The following is a 16,018-nucleotide window of genomic DNA, read 5'->3' as shown; positions in this document are numbered from 1 at the left end:
AAGTTAAAAACTTCACTCTTAAGTCATGATAGAACTGGAAGTGAATTTCATCCTCCACATGGTCACAAACTGGGCACATTCTCAGGTTCAGTTAGGTGTGGAGAGCAAGGCTACTGCAGTGTAGTTTGATGAGATTTCGTCATGTTTCTGTTAACAATAGCTTTCAAGTGTATCTATGGGTGTCGATTTTTTAAAAATAATCTGTGAGTTCTGAGCTTGTTTCCGTTTACAGAAATCATAAATATACATGAGTGGGAGGAGCTTATATGACCACGTCATATGTGTTTCGTCCTATTTCTCAAGTGACTTTAATTCTGCTGAGTCGTGTAAAGTTGAAAAGCGTGCAATGAAAGTGCTTTTACCCCAAAGAGTTTGATAGTGGAAGGAAGCGTTATGTGTCACCCACGTTCTACGTCACCGACTGGAACCACACCACTGGCTATCGCGATCTCAGATAACCTGTCCTTAATTTTCATTCGCCAATTTAATTGGCTACGATAGGGTTGTCTAACGGACCAACTGGAATGCGAATTACAAACTAGCCTCAATGTTGGATGGTTGGCATCAACAAGATGGCGGCCAGTCCCCATGATTGCCAGTGTGTTTTCCAGAAAGTCAACATTGGAAGATCGACCGACGGGCAGAGAAAGCCATTTCTTCATCGCCACATACTGGCGGGGTAGCCTTGTGGTTAAAGCATCCGTTCGTCGCGAACCGGGTACAGAGGGGTACAAATTGTGAAGTCCATTTTAGGTGTCCCCTGCCGTGATATTGCTGGAATGTTGCTAAAAGCCGCATGAAACTAAAGTCACTCACTCACTCATGGCCGCCTTGATTACCATTATAAGATGTATTTACATTATATTTAAAATGTAACTGAACACTGAGGGCGGGCAATCTGACATTACGTCAACCATGGGAATAAAACACGGGTTTGTGCAAGTGTTCCGAAATGCGAATCCAGGAACTAAGGGTACGGAAACGAAGTTAATTCAACACCACCATGCTTGTAATAACGTTAGAACTGTGCAATATTTTGGGATTTCGGACATTCTCTCAAGATACAAATAATGATTAACAAGAGAAAATATATCATTTAACTTAAAAAACTCTGAACTTAATTGTGACCTGTGGTATATAGAGCAAAGTCCGCTGAAGGCTGGCTATAAAAAGCCTACAGTATACAGCATACACGTCCAAATGACAGTTGAGTGACAGTTACAGTCTCAGAATACAGGGCCTCGTTGTCCTGCTTCTTATAAACTGAGGCCATACAGAGACAGGGGTAATGTTGAAAAGGAAATGTAAAAATGTTAGAATCGTGCCTACTTAGTGATGTTTTATGCAAAAATCTGCTTTACATATGCTCTATACTGCGACGTCGAGTCTTGCATATGCAAAATGTTTCTTGTATTCTTCTTCAAGAGACATTGAAGAGGATCTCAACACTTGGGTATTTATCATCATAATGTTAACGTCATGTCAACATGTTGCTGGGGGCAACATGCATTATGCACATCATATTCGTTTCACGGAATCTAGTTAATCTATGAACTTTTCAGGTATGTAACATCGGACTCTCTCGGGCAGTGTGTACCATCCCTAATACCGTATTCTTCTTAATAATCGCCGCATATATCTAATAAGCGCCTGGTACGTTTTTTTTATAAATGTATTCCAACTTGATAAAAAATAGATTTATTGCGGAACGGACCCTTCAAATAAAATATAATGTCTTACGAAAATTGTTAGTGGACGTCACAGGTACGGGGAGTTGTAAACTGAATTTCAGCGTCAATTAGTCCAAGAAGCCAGAAGCAGATAGGAATTATTTTTCTGACTGAGTAAATGTTAAAGCTTATATTCAAGTAAATCATGTATTGACACATTTGTTTACAGTTCCCCGTCGCTAACTTTGACGTAACTCTCACTAGCAACTTATTACACACAGTAAGCGCAATAAGCGCCAGCAGGTCTCCAATAAGCGCCGAACCTGGAAGTCCAGGCGCTTATAAGAAGAAATACGGTATATCGTCCTTCCAAGTACACTGGAGTCTTCTTCTCAAATTATAGAAGCTCATTTTAGATATAAAATGTCAGATCCGTATACTCTCCTTATAAACATTTTGTGGTGAATGCAACTGCACATTCAAACGTTTAATAAGTGAAAGATACTATTAAACTGTAACACGTGTTCAGTATACATGTAATACTGGGGAAATGAGAGTGTCAAGATCATAAGAACTCTGAAGGCCGCGAGATATCTTCAGAATAGCTTCAGGGTCTAACATTACCAGGCACAATTTTTACCCCCACCCACATCATAACGCTCCCACAATGTTCTATGCCATCATCCCATCAGTTTTGTGTTGCATAAATCACTGTTCTCAACTCACACCGTAAATACGGAGAAAATGTGGGCGGTTCAGAAAACGGGCGTAGCTTATTCAGAAAGGTAAGTGGCTTAATCAAGGAAAATGATGTAGACGTTAATTTTTATATGTATTTCAGGCTCATATGGCGAAGGTAATAATTTGCCACCGTCACTCATTATGTGTCAATATTCGTTTGTTCCCAGTACAACCAGTGGTATATATATTCCCCACTAGCTCTGGCTACATTTGTTTCTGATAATGTCATTTAGGTTTATGTTTGGATTGAAAAGTTCGTTAAAGCATCCTGCATATTTTCCCCGTTGGTAGGGAAATAAACATTGCCTTTATTTGATCATCGATGTGTTAAGGAAACAGTGAACACAAGCAAATCATTTGGCTATCTACGCATAGATTATCAGTCTGGTTCCCGGGGTCTGCTGCGCAAACACCCTGAGACTGCCAAAGCGTTAGCGCAGCAGACCTCAGGAACCAGGCTGATAGGTTGTCGTCAGTCATTGTCTACGTCTTGATACGCGAAGCATCAATTTAAACCAGTAATCTGACAGACAAAGAGTTAGAGACTTTGGTGAATGGTGAAGAAGTGATTCTTGCAAAAGCTGTGGATCTTTTCTCATCTGTAGCACTTGAACTGTATTCTGTTATAACATGAAATATTCTGGAGCGCGATGCGTCTGATTTAGACAGTGTATGGCTGTATCTTAACAGGTTCTAAATCTGCCCACAATTGGCAGCAGATCACATTCATTTAATATATAGTTGCCATTACACAAAACATGTAAATTGGATACAAAGAATATTTCTTACATCAAACATTCTCTGCAAGGACGTTTGTCTTTAGGCTTCCGATAGTTTGCGCGTGCCGCACAGTAGCGCAAGGGTGAGTGAGTTTTCACTTCTACCAATACTTCCGCAATATCATGGCGGAGGAGATCAGAAATGGGCTTCACACATTGTATCCATGAGGGGAATCCCACCCGAATCTTCGACGTGGCGACTGAACGCTTTATTCACTATGCCACCCTACTGCCCTAGTAGCAGAAGAGTTGTAGGTAGGAAGTCATTTTCCTGATCCAGTCACTTTCATGGAAGGACGATTCGTGTCCGTGGATGGATTTTTTCTGTCCATCTTATTGGTTCTTCTGATCATACAGTTGTAATCTACTTGACATAAAACATCGTTTGTGTATGAACTAGAGATGAGGCGTCCACAACTCGCAGGACACGACTGGATATTGGGTTCTGGTATGTACCGAGTTGAGTTGTCAGTGATCAGTGACGTAAGTATGGGATCAACTGATCCGACGTCAGGCTCGTGGAGCTCAAACGGCGAGGGAAATAGTGATCACTAAGTACTCAAGTACTTATTTGCAATACTAGAATACGCCTTTTGCGGATGTTTCTTTTTACATTTTGATTTTAAAGCAATTCCTAAAAGTTCTGACACAATTTAAGAACTGTCAGATATCGGACATAATTTATCCTGTACTTTAATGTGAATGATAAATCGATTTCAAACTGCATGGTTCACAATTGGACCAGTGTTACACATTTGGACATTTAAGGAAAATATATTTCTAAACCCAGTACCCGACATAGCCTCAAAACGTAAATAAAAGCAATGTTTAGTTCTAAAACTTATGTCTGTTTTTCATTTACACTCCTGTGTTTTGATAAGTGTTGTTTCAGCTGAAAGTATCTAATTTGTAAGAACCAACCAATCCCCCTACACCTCAAAATCAAATCTCGTTCGCATACCTGGGACCTTACAGCAGATTCCACGTTTAGCCACCCTGATTCGGCGAATCTGATTCGGTGTATGGCTGACGTGAGGGCTTGTTCGGTGCAGATGCAGATACTTCCTGTGTTTGATTGCGAAACCGCGAAAATGGCAACAAGGCAGGCGAAGTTGAAGCCAGAGTGTAAATATGGAGCCAAATGCTATAGGAGGAATGCTGACCACATTAAAGCCTACAGCCATCCCAAAAGGAAAGCAGGCGACGACGAAGATACAGCCGATTGTCCGACTGGAGGCGGGGTGGGTTGTAATCATCTCACCACCATTCATTTTGGAGGTGGGGTAGGGTGGGTGGGGTGGCGTTGTTTTCATAAATCATGAAGCTCAAAGGTAACGGGCCACGGGCGAAATGATCCTCATAGAAACATTTTGGGGTGTGCACATACCTGCACTTTCCCTCGACCCAAGAAACCTTGACGGGTGATGTGCCAGTAAGAGCACTATAGACATGGTAGATGTATACTTATAGGATTAAGTGTACAGAAGCAGATGCCGTCAGTTCCAAAAGCATTCCCGTGCTTCAAGTACTCAATAGCACCCGGAAATTGGCCAACACATGATGTTTATCTCCTAACTGATATATAATCAATTGAACGGGAACAACTACTTACTGTCGCCATTTTTAAGCAGTTTTAAACGATTTGCTCCATTCTTTCTTATCAGAATGAAATAAAATTTGTCGTGATGATAGATCAGCTATTCACCGATGTTTTCTGTTTGTTAGCAGTTGCCGATCGTGTTTCTCCAAAACACGATCAAAAGGGTGTGCGGTAGGGTATACTTTGCTTTCCCAACAAGTAACAAGTCCAATTTCGCCATTTCTGAATTTTTATGTTATTCATCTAATTTGACATAAACTTGGTAGTAAAATGATTGTGTTTCAAACCTTGAAATATTGAAGAAATTTCATAATTGGAATTTGTTTAAAAAAAAAGGAAATTTATAAGAACAAAATTGCTCTCACTGTGAATGTTAACAGATGCTGATATAAGCGTATGGGGAATATGGAGATGTCACTGCCGGGTTGAACTTACGAAAGTTGAAATTTCGAGTAGTAGTTTGCAATTTTCACAATGTTTGTTTTCTTGGGGAAAAACGAAAAGATAAAGGTGAAAATAGACAGTTGTATTTTGTCAGTATTGTCTTTATGGTATCTGTCAAGTCCGTAAAACGGAGATGAAAATTTGGGTCAATTCAAAGTTAAGTGACTGAATGCTGGCATTATGGGTATGTTCAGACAAATTAAAATGTGCACTTTTTATGGACTGAATTGTCCAGTCATAGATTCACAACACAGCATGGATGATTTTCATTCAATTCTCATCGTTTATGAAATTTTATGTCAACATACTAATGGTCACGTGACATACCCCCAACATGTTAGGGTCTCGTCTTCCAAGGGATTCATATTTGTAACGTGTACAACATCAAATACTCACAGTTATTTTAACCATTGTAACCAGTCGTTTTACGGATGTGTCAATGTGTGAAGTACTACATAAGTACAAGTAAAACTGTCTGCGCAAGCACTACAGCCAGGTGTTGGCGATAACTGGTACACAGCAATAACTGGTGGCTAGCCAATAGAGATTCGGTTTTGGTTTGGGAATATGGACTTGTCCCTCGTTTAGGGTATGGGCACAGTTCTGCTTTGACTTTGTTTAGGGTATATTTCTGTATACAGGTCCTATTCGTTACACTGTGTTTTGAAAGGATACATACATACAGATACTGTAAGACTCATGTAAACTTTGTATTTGGTTTTACAGCTTTATACACCCTTTCAAAATGATATGTCAGAAATTTATTGTCTTAAGATATTTTTATTTTGTTTATCTTTAAAAGCATATATTCAACTTCACAGAATGTGATGCAAAATAATATGTGAATAAAAATTATCGAATTTGAGGTTTTGTTAAACAACATGTGGAATGCGGAAAGATTATGTTATTATTATATATTTTTATTGCCACGAACAAATAAATTAGCAGCAGTTTCTAACCTCTGTTTATACTCATAATTGTATATGCCACCTCTAAAATTTTGAAGCGATCAGGTTTTTGGCAGTCACATTCCATCTAAGGTCAAGGTCGTTTGTATAACCAGTGTAGTATGTCATGTGACAGATTCTATGGGGTGTAAAGTTATGATCATGCTAATATACTTGTGTCCAGCCCATTTCAAATACTGCTGTGATTATTTGAATATATTTTGTTTGAATTTTTAATTCAGGACAGGCCAAAGAAGGTGAAAGTTGCCCAGGGCACAACAAGTCCAGACACACCAGCAAAGTCTGATGTCGACCCAGACAGCACTAGCCAGGCGGCTCCTAGAAAAACAGACTCACGCAAAGAAGATGAAGAAATCAAACAAGATGAAGAAATTAAAGAAGATGAAGATGATGGTAGGACCAGTATAACATAAGAGATCATTGAAAATTCTGTTGACCAATATAGCCAGTGAGAAATGTTTTTGTCTACAGGCCATAACTTATTGTATTCATTTTTAGTACTTTTTGCATTGATAAATAGCTGGTGAGAGTTCATAGTTTTCAGTTTGCTGTTATATTTTCGGCTGGTTTCTCCCAGGTTTCAATTTTCACTGATACACAGTAATATATACTATACAGCCCTTGAAGATATGTCAATATTACTGCTAGAAAATCTCTGGACTCCTTTTTATTTAATTTTATTAAGGTAGACTGAAATTACTAATTATTTCAGGAAATGACTGATTTCACAATCTGAGTGCAACAAATATATTATTCGTCGTTTCATCCATTTACTTCTTAAAACTATGAAAGGGAACAGTAATCTTGGTCATGTGAAAATGATGATTAGGATTCATCTCAAGTGTTTTATAAATCTGGGGAATGTCAGTCTTACTTCAATCATTATTTGCAAAGCCCTTGATGATTGGTTTTTACGCCACTTTTAGCAGTATTTAAGAAATATCACAACAGAGGACATCAAAAGTGGGCTTCACATATTGTATTAAAATTGTATACCTGTGGGGAATCGAACCCACATCTTTGGCGTGATGAACTAACACTTTCACCACTCGGCTATCGCACTGTCCCTAACTCAGGAAGATTGTGAAACTTCATAAGCTAACTGAGAGATGATGGATGATTTGTTTCCCCCAGGGAGTGACAGTGAAGAAGATGAAGATGCGGATGCCTCGCCCACGGATGTGAAGCAGTACATCAAACACAAGTACCTGGTGGAGATGCCACAGGACTTCTATGATTTCTGGGAGTTCTGCAAGACGGAAGACTCAGCAGCTCCAACAGGTGAGTGAGTGAGAGATTTACACCGCTTTTAACAATATTCTAGCAAAACCATGGTTGGGGACACCAGTAGTGGGCTTCATGATTGGTACACGTGGGGAATCGAACCCGGGTCTTTGGTGGGATGAACCAATGCTTCAGCCACAAGGGTATATTGCTGCCAACCCTCCAACCCTTGACATGTAAGAAGATACTGTAAGATGCCACATAGTCTCGTTTCAGGCTCACTGACTTGGTCGACACGTCATTGTATCCCAGTTGCATAAATGGATGCTTGTGATGTTGAGCAGTGGAGCATGTTGTATGGTCCAGATTTGATTATATACAATGATAAAGCAAGGAATATTGCTGATTGCAGCAATAAAAAACAGAAAAGAAAGGAAAGAACAAGGTGTCTACATTAGGAAGCATTTCTAGGTACAGATCCGCAAAATAATCCATAGTTACTTACTGGTGTGTTGTTTAAAGCTATTTACCGTGAAACGTGTTCTTTGACAGATGTGTTCAAGAGGGTGCTAGGGTTCCAGCTGGTCGGTCCATTTGACATACTGGCTGGGAAACATGAAGGAGTCATTCACAACTCGAGGGGGAAGAAGCCCAACTACCTGAGACACTGGCGATACTACTATGACCCTCCTGAGTTCCTCACTGTCATCAAGGGAGACGATGACTCACAGTTCCACATTGGCTACTTCAGGTTAGACTCAAAATTAGGTGAAAAACGCAGATGAGAATTTTACCACGAGGACATTCTTCCAACTTTCCGTACAATTGGAATGATATAGAGTTTTGTTCTGATGTATATCCATGATATGTGGTCTTGTCTGTAGAGCTCAAGTTACAAATCAGTTGGAGTTCAGCGATGATTTTTGTTTGCAGATCTAAGCATTGCAAATGGTAACTGAAGAAGTACAATGAAAGTTGTCCTTAGAATATGCTAGGAAATAAAACACAGGCATTAGCTGGTAGCAATTTTATTGTTATTTCATCATCCAAATACACATATCAAAACATTTCAGTGATTTAGCACTACTGCACCACATTGAATATTTAATATGGATATTTACTTGAAGGGCCACAGTATTCCACTCAACTTGGACAATGGTATTTCTCAACTGCTACTTGTTGTCCCCCTCCACAATGCAGAACCGTGCACTATGTACAGCGTCTGTACGTATGTTCTGATTCTTGTTAACGCGAGATCTCATTAACAGTTGGACCCATTATCTTCAAATTTGGTGACAGCCATCATTGGGGAATTACACAGACATCTGTCAATTTGAGTGACCTTGACCTTATTTTCAAGGTCACTTTGATCACTTTTCAAACTCTTGTTAACGCGATATCTCTATATTAACTGTTGCACCCAATGTTTTCAAATTTGGTGACAGCCTACATTTGGGGATTACGCAGACAACAGCCAATGTGGATGACCTTGACCTTAGTTTCAACCTTCTTCGACATTCCCCCCTGTTCCCGCACCATTAACTATTAATGATTTGTGATCTGTCTTGCAGCAGCAGATATCCTCTGTTCGCTCTCTCATCTCGGATGTGACATCCGACCTTCGTCAAGAGATCGGCATTCGTCCAGGTGTGGGTGGTGGTTCGGGGTCATCTGTTGGGGGTTCCCCTTCCTCGGACTTTGGCTCCATTGCTGAGTTACCCCTTGGGGAGTGCCTAGTCCTAGCTTTGGCTTAGGTGTTGGCCTCTCTGCTGGTGCAGCTGTGTGTGGTGACTTCAGTGGTACATGTCTAAGGTTTGAATTATAGAAGGACTGAAATATTATGGATACTGTGGCTCCTTTGTCTGAATGTGCATTTGTTCTTACTCCCTCGATAGTGATGTCCACTTCATTTGCGTTATCCAAAAGTCCATCAGGGATTCTCTTCTTTTCGACTCATCCTTCTTTCTGCTGAGGTCCATAGAAATCATTGCTGGCTTGATGTTGATCTCTGGTATGTGGTCTGGTCCAGTTGCCATGTTTATTATACTGACCTCTGAACTGATGACGGATGAGGGACTTCTTGCTGTGTAGCACTTGCCTTCATTCCAGCCACTTCCGTGGTGAACTTGTTGATCATCGCCTTCATATCCTTCATTTCTTTCTTCCATTCAGGCTCTGGCTCCTGTGTGGTGACACTCTTCACTGTTCCCTGTGTCTGTGGCTTGGCAGATATGACTGTGCTCAGTTGGTCATTCTCACAGAGAGCGTCTACTAAGTTCTAGCACATAATCAAAGTTGTCGACAGCATCACACTTGTATCCTGAGATATTCTTGAGAGATGTCTTCAGCACTGTCCAAAGCATACTACTGAGCATTTCATCTGAGTCCTGAAAGGTAGTAGGCTTATCCTTCAGGGCATGGGATAGAAGTTCTTCTAAACGACAAGCCCATTGTGGAATATCCTCATCATCATTCTGCCTAGCACTATAAAACTGAGCTATCCTTGATTCCCTCCTCTCAACAACTGCAATGACAATACTGAACTTGCTGAGTAGTGATGTAAGACTTATTCAAGGCCTCATGTTGATAGCGATCTTAGTAACTTCTCCCTTCAAAAATTCCTTGATGGCCTGCTCCTTAAAATGTCCATTGGTATCTCCAGACATTATATGGAGTATCCTTTCCTGTTCTGTCACCACTGAATAAAGGAATCCATAACGCTACTAGCCAAAGGTTCCTGATGGGGAAGAGCCAGATGTCTGTTCCTCAACTGGTGACAATTCACTCTTAATAGTCATAACATTCTGAAGCCAAGTCTGGAAATCCTCCGGAGAGTTCACCTTGGGTTTCTCCAAAACGCTTCCAAAATGGTGGCAATTTGTTTCTGTGTAAAGTCCATGTTGAATGAGAGTAATAGCTCCAGCTCTGTTCCAAAATCAGTGGTAGTTGACATATCAAGTCAGTACGAGAGTACTCGACCACAATAGCAATATATCACAAAATGTGACAGTAGAGTTCTGCTATGATATGACACTTACACAGTAAGTGAATGTATCAGCTGACCTCGGTGGTGTGGCTCCTCACACTCTTTTCTTCATGTCACATCCTCACTATATAGGTTTTGGTTTCCATTTCCACCCTGTAACATGATAATAAATATAATCACTAAAACAATCATACCACATATGTACTAATATATTAGATTACACAATCACGATATACTAATACAAATTACCTGGCCAGGTAGACATTGTTAAAAAACACATGCAGTTCACAAAAGCATATTGATTAATTGCAGTCTCAAAGTATTACAGTTATAATCATAACAGAAAATACATACATTTCCACACATTAGCAGCACTAATAATATGAAATATAAACACATTAGAAGGATATAGAGAATACTAAATGACCTTCCGTGTAATACCATTTTTATTAAATGAGTTAATGATTTGGTATCAAACGAGCGAAAGCGAGTTTGATACGAAATCTTTAACAAGTTTAATAAAAATGATATTTCACGGAAGCAAGTTTAGTATTCCGTTTATTACTTGCCAACATAAATTGACAGAAACTGACGCGAAATTCCCTGCAGTGTGAGGACTCTCAGCTTTCCGCGAGTCAAGCAAGGTCTAGTAAAATTGCGACATTGGCATTAGCATTGTGACGTCACAACTTTGAACCATTTTGATGTCATACGTCAAGCGGTATTACACTAGTGCAATATTATAGTAAAAATATTACACTGCAGTATCTTCAACGGGCGAGTAATAAAAAATATATACCAAATATATGGCACTTAGGTTATGGTATGTTGTCTACCTTAAATAATCCTGACAGCATGATCCATCTATGAATAACATAACACCACTAAGTAACCAACTCAATAAAACAAACCTATATAATATACATATACCCTACAGCACAACATTATATGTACTGTGATATTCATAGAAATATATACAGTTATATATATTTCGGTTATAAAATGATATGACATCCCCAGTGGTATACATATTACATTTACCAGCAACAGGTATAAAACATGGCCGACAAAGATGGCTGCTGTGTAGGCACACATACTTTTGTGACTCATAAAATATTTCAATTTTTACTAGTAAACTTGTAACAATAATAATCTTGATGCAATAAACATGAAAATCATGTCTGTAAACACACATTGTTTGACTTATACTATTCATAAAACACATTCATATCTTCACATCACACAATAATATAATAACGTACACAAGAATGATATTTATAATATAACTATGTTTAGCAAATATTACATCCTACATAAAATGTTTATAATCAAGTTTACTAACCTTAAACAAAGAAGTTGTGTAACAGAGAGGTTGTAGAGAAAAAGGAGAGCAGAAATCTGACATCCGTACAAGCATCACTAACTCTGTCGTATATGAGGGTGCTTCTTGTGTGACTGTATGTGGTAGACTAACTAAAATGTGCTGGTGTTAGTAAAGAAGAAAACATACAACTTTATACTGATAGAAGAATAGCTTGACCCCTGATATGAGAACAAAAGAACACCCTGTTATCCCACAGTGACACAACAGAGCCAAGGTCCAGCTAGGGGTAATCAAGCTGGAGACAAATACCATTCCAGTTAAAAACAACTTTGACCAAACTATTTAAAAACGATACCGTATTTACAGAAATAATTAACACTGAAAATATGACCCTAACACAGATAAATGCTCCTATAATTCCAGAATAATATATTCTATTAACTATGGGAAATATTGCTGGGTAAAGCCAACAGAACTTGCTTGAAATAAAACTTACTGACTGTTTTTATTTTTAAAATTCTTACTTTATTCAGTGTTAACCATGATATTCCTACTGGCCCATGTTGACGTATATGGATGTTTGCAGGGACGATCCTCAGGAGATGCCGGTCTTCCTGGCTTCAAATGCTGCCAAGATAAGCTGCGTGCTCTCACCAAGGGGAGACAACTTGTTCGCTGTTGTCAGGTACGTTGATAATGGCATACTGCCTGACAAGTAGTAGATGAGCCACGACCTGACAATTGACCCCAATTTGCATATTTTGGAACACCACCCAAAACATTCCATTTGAAATGAGGGAAACAGATTGTCGTCAATTTCCTTGTGTGAATCATGTTGTGATGGTGTCTTGCTGAACTAAATCGCTCTATGAGACGTGTTAAACAGTATCGGTATTGATTTTATGCCACGGTCTGCATGTATTGCATGTGCTTAATCGCCAGTCTACCTGTATCAAGCAAGGGTATTCGTCCAGATTACCTGCCCTGCCTGCTTGTCATAAACATGTTCACTGCGCTGGCTCATCTAATACTCATCAATCAGTTCTTACTGGATTTAACCAGGATTGTAAAGCAGCATCCAGTAGCGGGCTAGTCATGAAATGACAGGTTTGAAATGTCGTAAAAAAGGAACTATCATCCTCAGAAGACATGGATTAATCCCATTTAAGGCTATGATGTGTTTATTTCGATCATGGATCTGATGAACCTATGATCATACAAGATTTTGCCTCTTCCTTGTGATATGTATGTCATGCTGGTACCTGTGATATGTCATGGTGGCACCTGTTACATGTCATGCTAACACTTGTGATGTGTCATGCTAACTCTGGTTATATGTCATGCTAGCACCTTGTCAATGTCATGTAGCATCTGGGATATGTAAAGCTGGCACCTGTTACATGTCACACTAACACTTGTTATATGTCATGCCAGCAGCGTCTCAGGTAGCATCGGGCATGCTGGCACATGTTACATGTTATGGTCATGCTAGCATTTCTGAAAAGAAATTGTGTAATAAATTCTAATTTACTTCATTATTTTGGCAAAACTGATGAGTTTGGGTGAATTTCCTGGCATGAAACATCTAGAGTTGTCCAGTATCCTTGATACATGCTCCCCGATGTAATTAATTGACTTTTCTTCCTGCAAGAAATACTTTATGACTCTCATACTTGTAATATCTGTGAAGTAAAATCTGTGATACAATTTAAAATGATAATTCTAGGATCAACTTTCTAAAGACTTTTTGGTACAATTAGTTGTATGAGATAAGTGAGTGAGTGAGTGAGTGGGTTTAGTTTTACGCCGCTTTTAGCAATATTCCCGCAATATCACGGCGGGGGACACCAGAAAATGGGCTTCACACATTGTACCCATGTGGGGAATCGAACCCGGGTCCTCGGCATGACGAGCGAACGCCTTAACCACTAGACTACCCCACCGCCCCTGTATGAGATAAGAGATGGTAGGGGAGGCTAATGGTCAAAGTATCCGCTCGTTTGCACAACCAATGTTTGTCGTTTGACTTCATCTCGACACTTGGTTTTGGTGACAAATTCTTAGACAAGTACAAATGAGTTACGAAAATGACAGATGAATTTTTTCATGTTACATTAATTATTTCCTCCTTTGCATATGGGTAATAACATTTGTTATTTCCCCCTTCCCATATGGGTAATAACATTTGTTATTTCCTCCTTCCCATATGGGTAATAAGATTTGTTATTTGATTAAGCATGTACGAGGAATTCAGTGGTGCATTAGTAGCAGCTGTGTGTGAAATATACATGATGCAATAGGTGTCTTATGACCATTTTGTGATCGCTATCCATTATGGCGGAAAGCTCACTTCAGAATTCCAAGTACATCTAGGTTTATCTGTTAGTGCTATGTACTGCATTGTGACGCCTACAAGCAGTGGAGTATTCAGAAACCTGATTTTATATTTTATTTTATTTTTATTGTTGAAAACTGGAAAGGCAGGTTTGTATCCAGACCCGTAATTTGTTTAAAGTTTCCAGTCCAGCTGACTTGCTTTGAATTTGGGGAGTTCTAAACACTGCCTCACTTGTGTGTTCTGTACAGCTCCTATGTGAAGGAGAAGCTGAAGGGGAAGGACGTGGGTGGCGGGGACAGGAAGTGGCTCGAGGGCGTGTGTCAGAGATTGCAGGAACAGGCAGGGCTGCTAGGACTCTCTCTAGACATGCGCACTAAGGCAATGAAGACACGACAGAAGAAGGTGGTCTGCAACAGCTTCCACGGTGCAGGCATCGTTGTTCCAGTTGATGAGAATGAGATCGGATATAGACCTGTGCCAGAAACCCCAAGTGAGCAATATGGCATTTTACTTACAACTGTTACTCTGTGACCACACGCCTACTTTCATTTTATTTTTTCTATAGTCTATTTGCACTGAAAGCATACCGATGAATTTCACTTTAATCAAAAAAGTAAATCAAATAAAGTGAAATTAAGATTGTGAATCCTCATAATTTCACCTTGCCAGTTGAACATTAAAAACTCAAAATTTTATTTGACTTAGGATCATATTTCCAAATTGCTATTGTTGGTTTTTATTACAAACCCATTTGTTCAAATTTCACCTGGTAATAGTGGTATATTGTTATGAAGAACAGTCATGGATGCTCAGTAGTCAAAGTTTTTAATAGCAGATTGTTTACATCTTCACTGGGTTGTATGACAAAGTTTTTTTTCATCCCTAGGTGACCTGAAAAAGATCCTGAAGAAAATTGTGGATGCTCGTACGGAGAAGGAACGGAACCAGTTCTTTGACCCGCTACAAGAGCTGATCACGTTGGTGCAGTTTGCCAATGACGAGTGTGACTATGGCGAGGGTCTTGAACTTGGGATGGACCTGTTCAGCTATGGCGGCAAGGTCTTCCACTCCACCATCCTCCATCTCCTTCCCCTGGCATACCAGTTGCTGCGACGAAAACCCTATGCCAAGATCATATCTACTCACTTGCGGCATCGGCGACACACTGCTGACCTCAGTGAACTGGACTAGATTTTGTCCTAGTGAATGTCAAGGGTTATGAATGATCGGTGGTGAACAGTTATCAGCCAATGTAAATTTGTATGATAAATTTTTAGCAACAGTCAGGTTTTGGCTTCTCTTTGGAAATGAAGAACAGGCTTTCTGTGCAGGATCATGACTCTTTCTCTTCACATCAAGTGGGTGAATGGTGGTTTGGACTGGGCCCTGTCAACATCAGGGTCCAGTCTTCTGCTTGGTTATATTTGATCTAATAGAGTCATGTCACTCATTAATATATGCATAACCCAAAACATCTACATCTGATAAGGATATGCCATGGTGTGGTACACAGTCTCCATTTGGTTCATTAACAAAAAAAAATGATGTTTTCGTGGAAAGGCATTGTTGGTTTGGTGGAAGTTCCAAGAAGAAATCTTGCAATACTGAGACCCAGATGAAAGTGCCTTTACACACTCATCCATCAATAGAAATAGTTGTTGACAATAGCGGCACAGATAAGTCAGAAATGGTAGCTACATGTAGATGTTATCTGGAATTAAATTACATAGTAGATTTGTGATGACATTCTAAAAGGAATTTGCATTAGGTGAATCAGATGATATTTTCAGTATAAAAAACGTACCTACCTTATTGTCAAAGTGAATTTTGTTATACTGAACCGAAAACAAAATACTGCAGTGTACTGTTTCAGCCCTGACATCAGGTGTTGACTCGGATCTTTGAGAAAATTTGTTAACGATTCTGTCAGTAAGAAGATGTATT

General features: G+C 39.5%; 1 protein-coding gene across 2 annotated transcripts; it reads left to right on the top strand.

Annotated features, from left to right (window-relative positions):
- The first annotated feature begins 2,871 nt into the window (after window positions 1–2,871).
- LOC137259283 (histone PARylation factor 1-like) lies at window positions 2,872–15,356 on the top strand. Of its 2 annotated transcripts, XM_067796918.1 has the most exons (8): window positions 2,872–3,638; window positions 4,243–4,431; window positions 6,424–6,595; window positions 7,337–7,483; window positions 7,979–8,177; window positions 12,323–12,421; window positions 14,323–14,564; window positions 14,961–15,356. In XM_067796918.1, exons 2-8 carry the CDS (start codon window positions 4,243–4,245, stop codon window positions 15,263–15,265), a joined length of 1,353 nt encoding a protein of 450 aa, XP_067653019.1. In that variant the 5' UTR covers window positions 2,872–3,638; the 3' UTR covers window positions 15,266–15,356. The 2 variants fall into 2 exon arrangements, with proteins under 2 accessions (XP_067653019.1, XP_067653018.1); XM_067796917.1 differs by lacking the exon at window positions 2,872–3,638 and having other exon boundaries at window positions 4,190–4,431.
- Window positions 15,357–16,018: the final 662 nt, after the last annotated feature.

Source organism: Haliotis asinina, chromosome 13, assembly GCF_037392515.1.
Source record: "Haliotis asinina isolate JCU_RB_2024 chromosome 13, JCU_Hal_asi_v2, whole genome shotgun sequence".
Taxonomy (NCBI): Eukaryota; Metazoa; Mollusca; class Gastropoda; order Lepetellida; family Haliotidae; genus Haliotis; species Haliotis asinina.
This window is presented reverse-complemented; position numbering and strand designations above follow the sequence as displayed.

Excerpts from the sequence above, each read along its gene's own strand:
- LOC137259283 (XM_067796917.1), top strand. The coding sequence starts at position 4,213 with ATGGCTGACGTGAGGGCTTGTTCGGTGCAGATGCAGATACTTCCTGTG. Across the intron at positions 8,178-12,322 it reads TTCCACATTGGCTACTTCAG|GGACGATCCTCAGGAGATGC; the intron begins GTTAGACTCAAA and ends GGATGTTTGCAG. Across the intron at positions 14,565-14,960 it reads ACCTGTGCCAGAAACCCCAA|GTGACCTGAAAAAGATCCTG; the intron begins GTGAGCAATATG and ends TTTCATCCCTAG.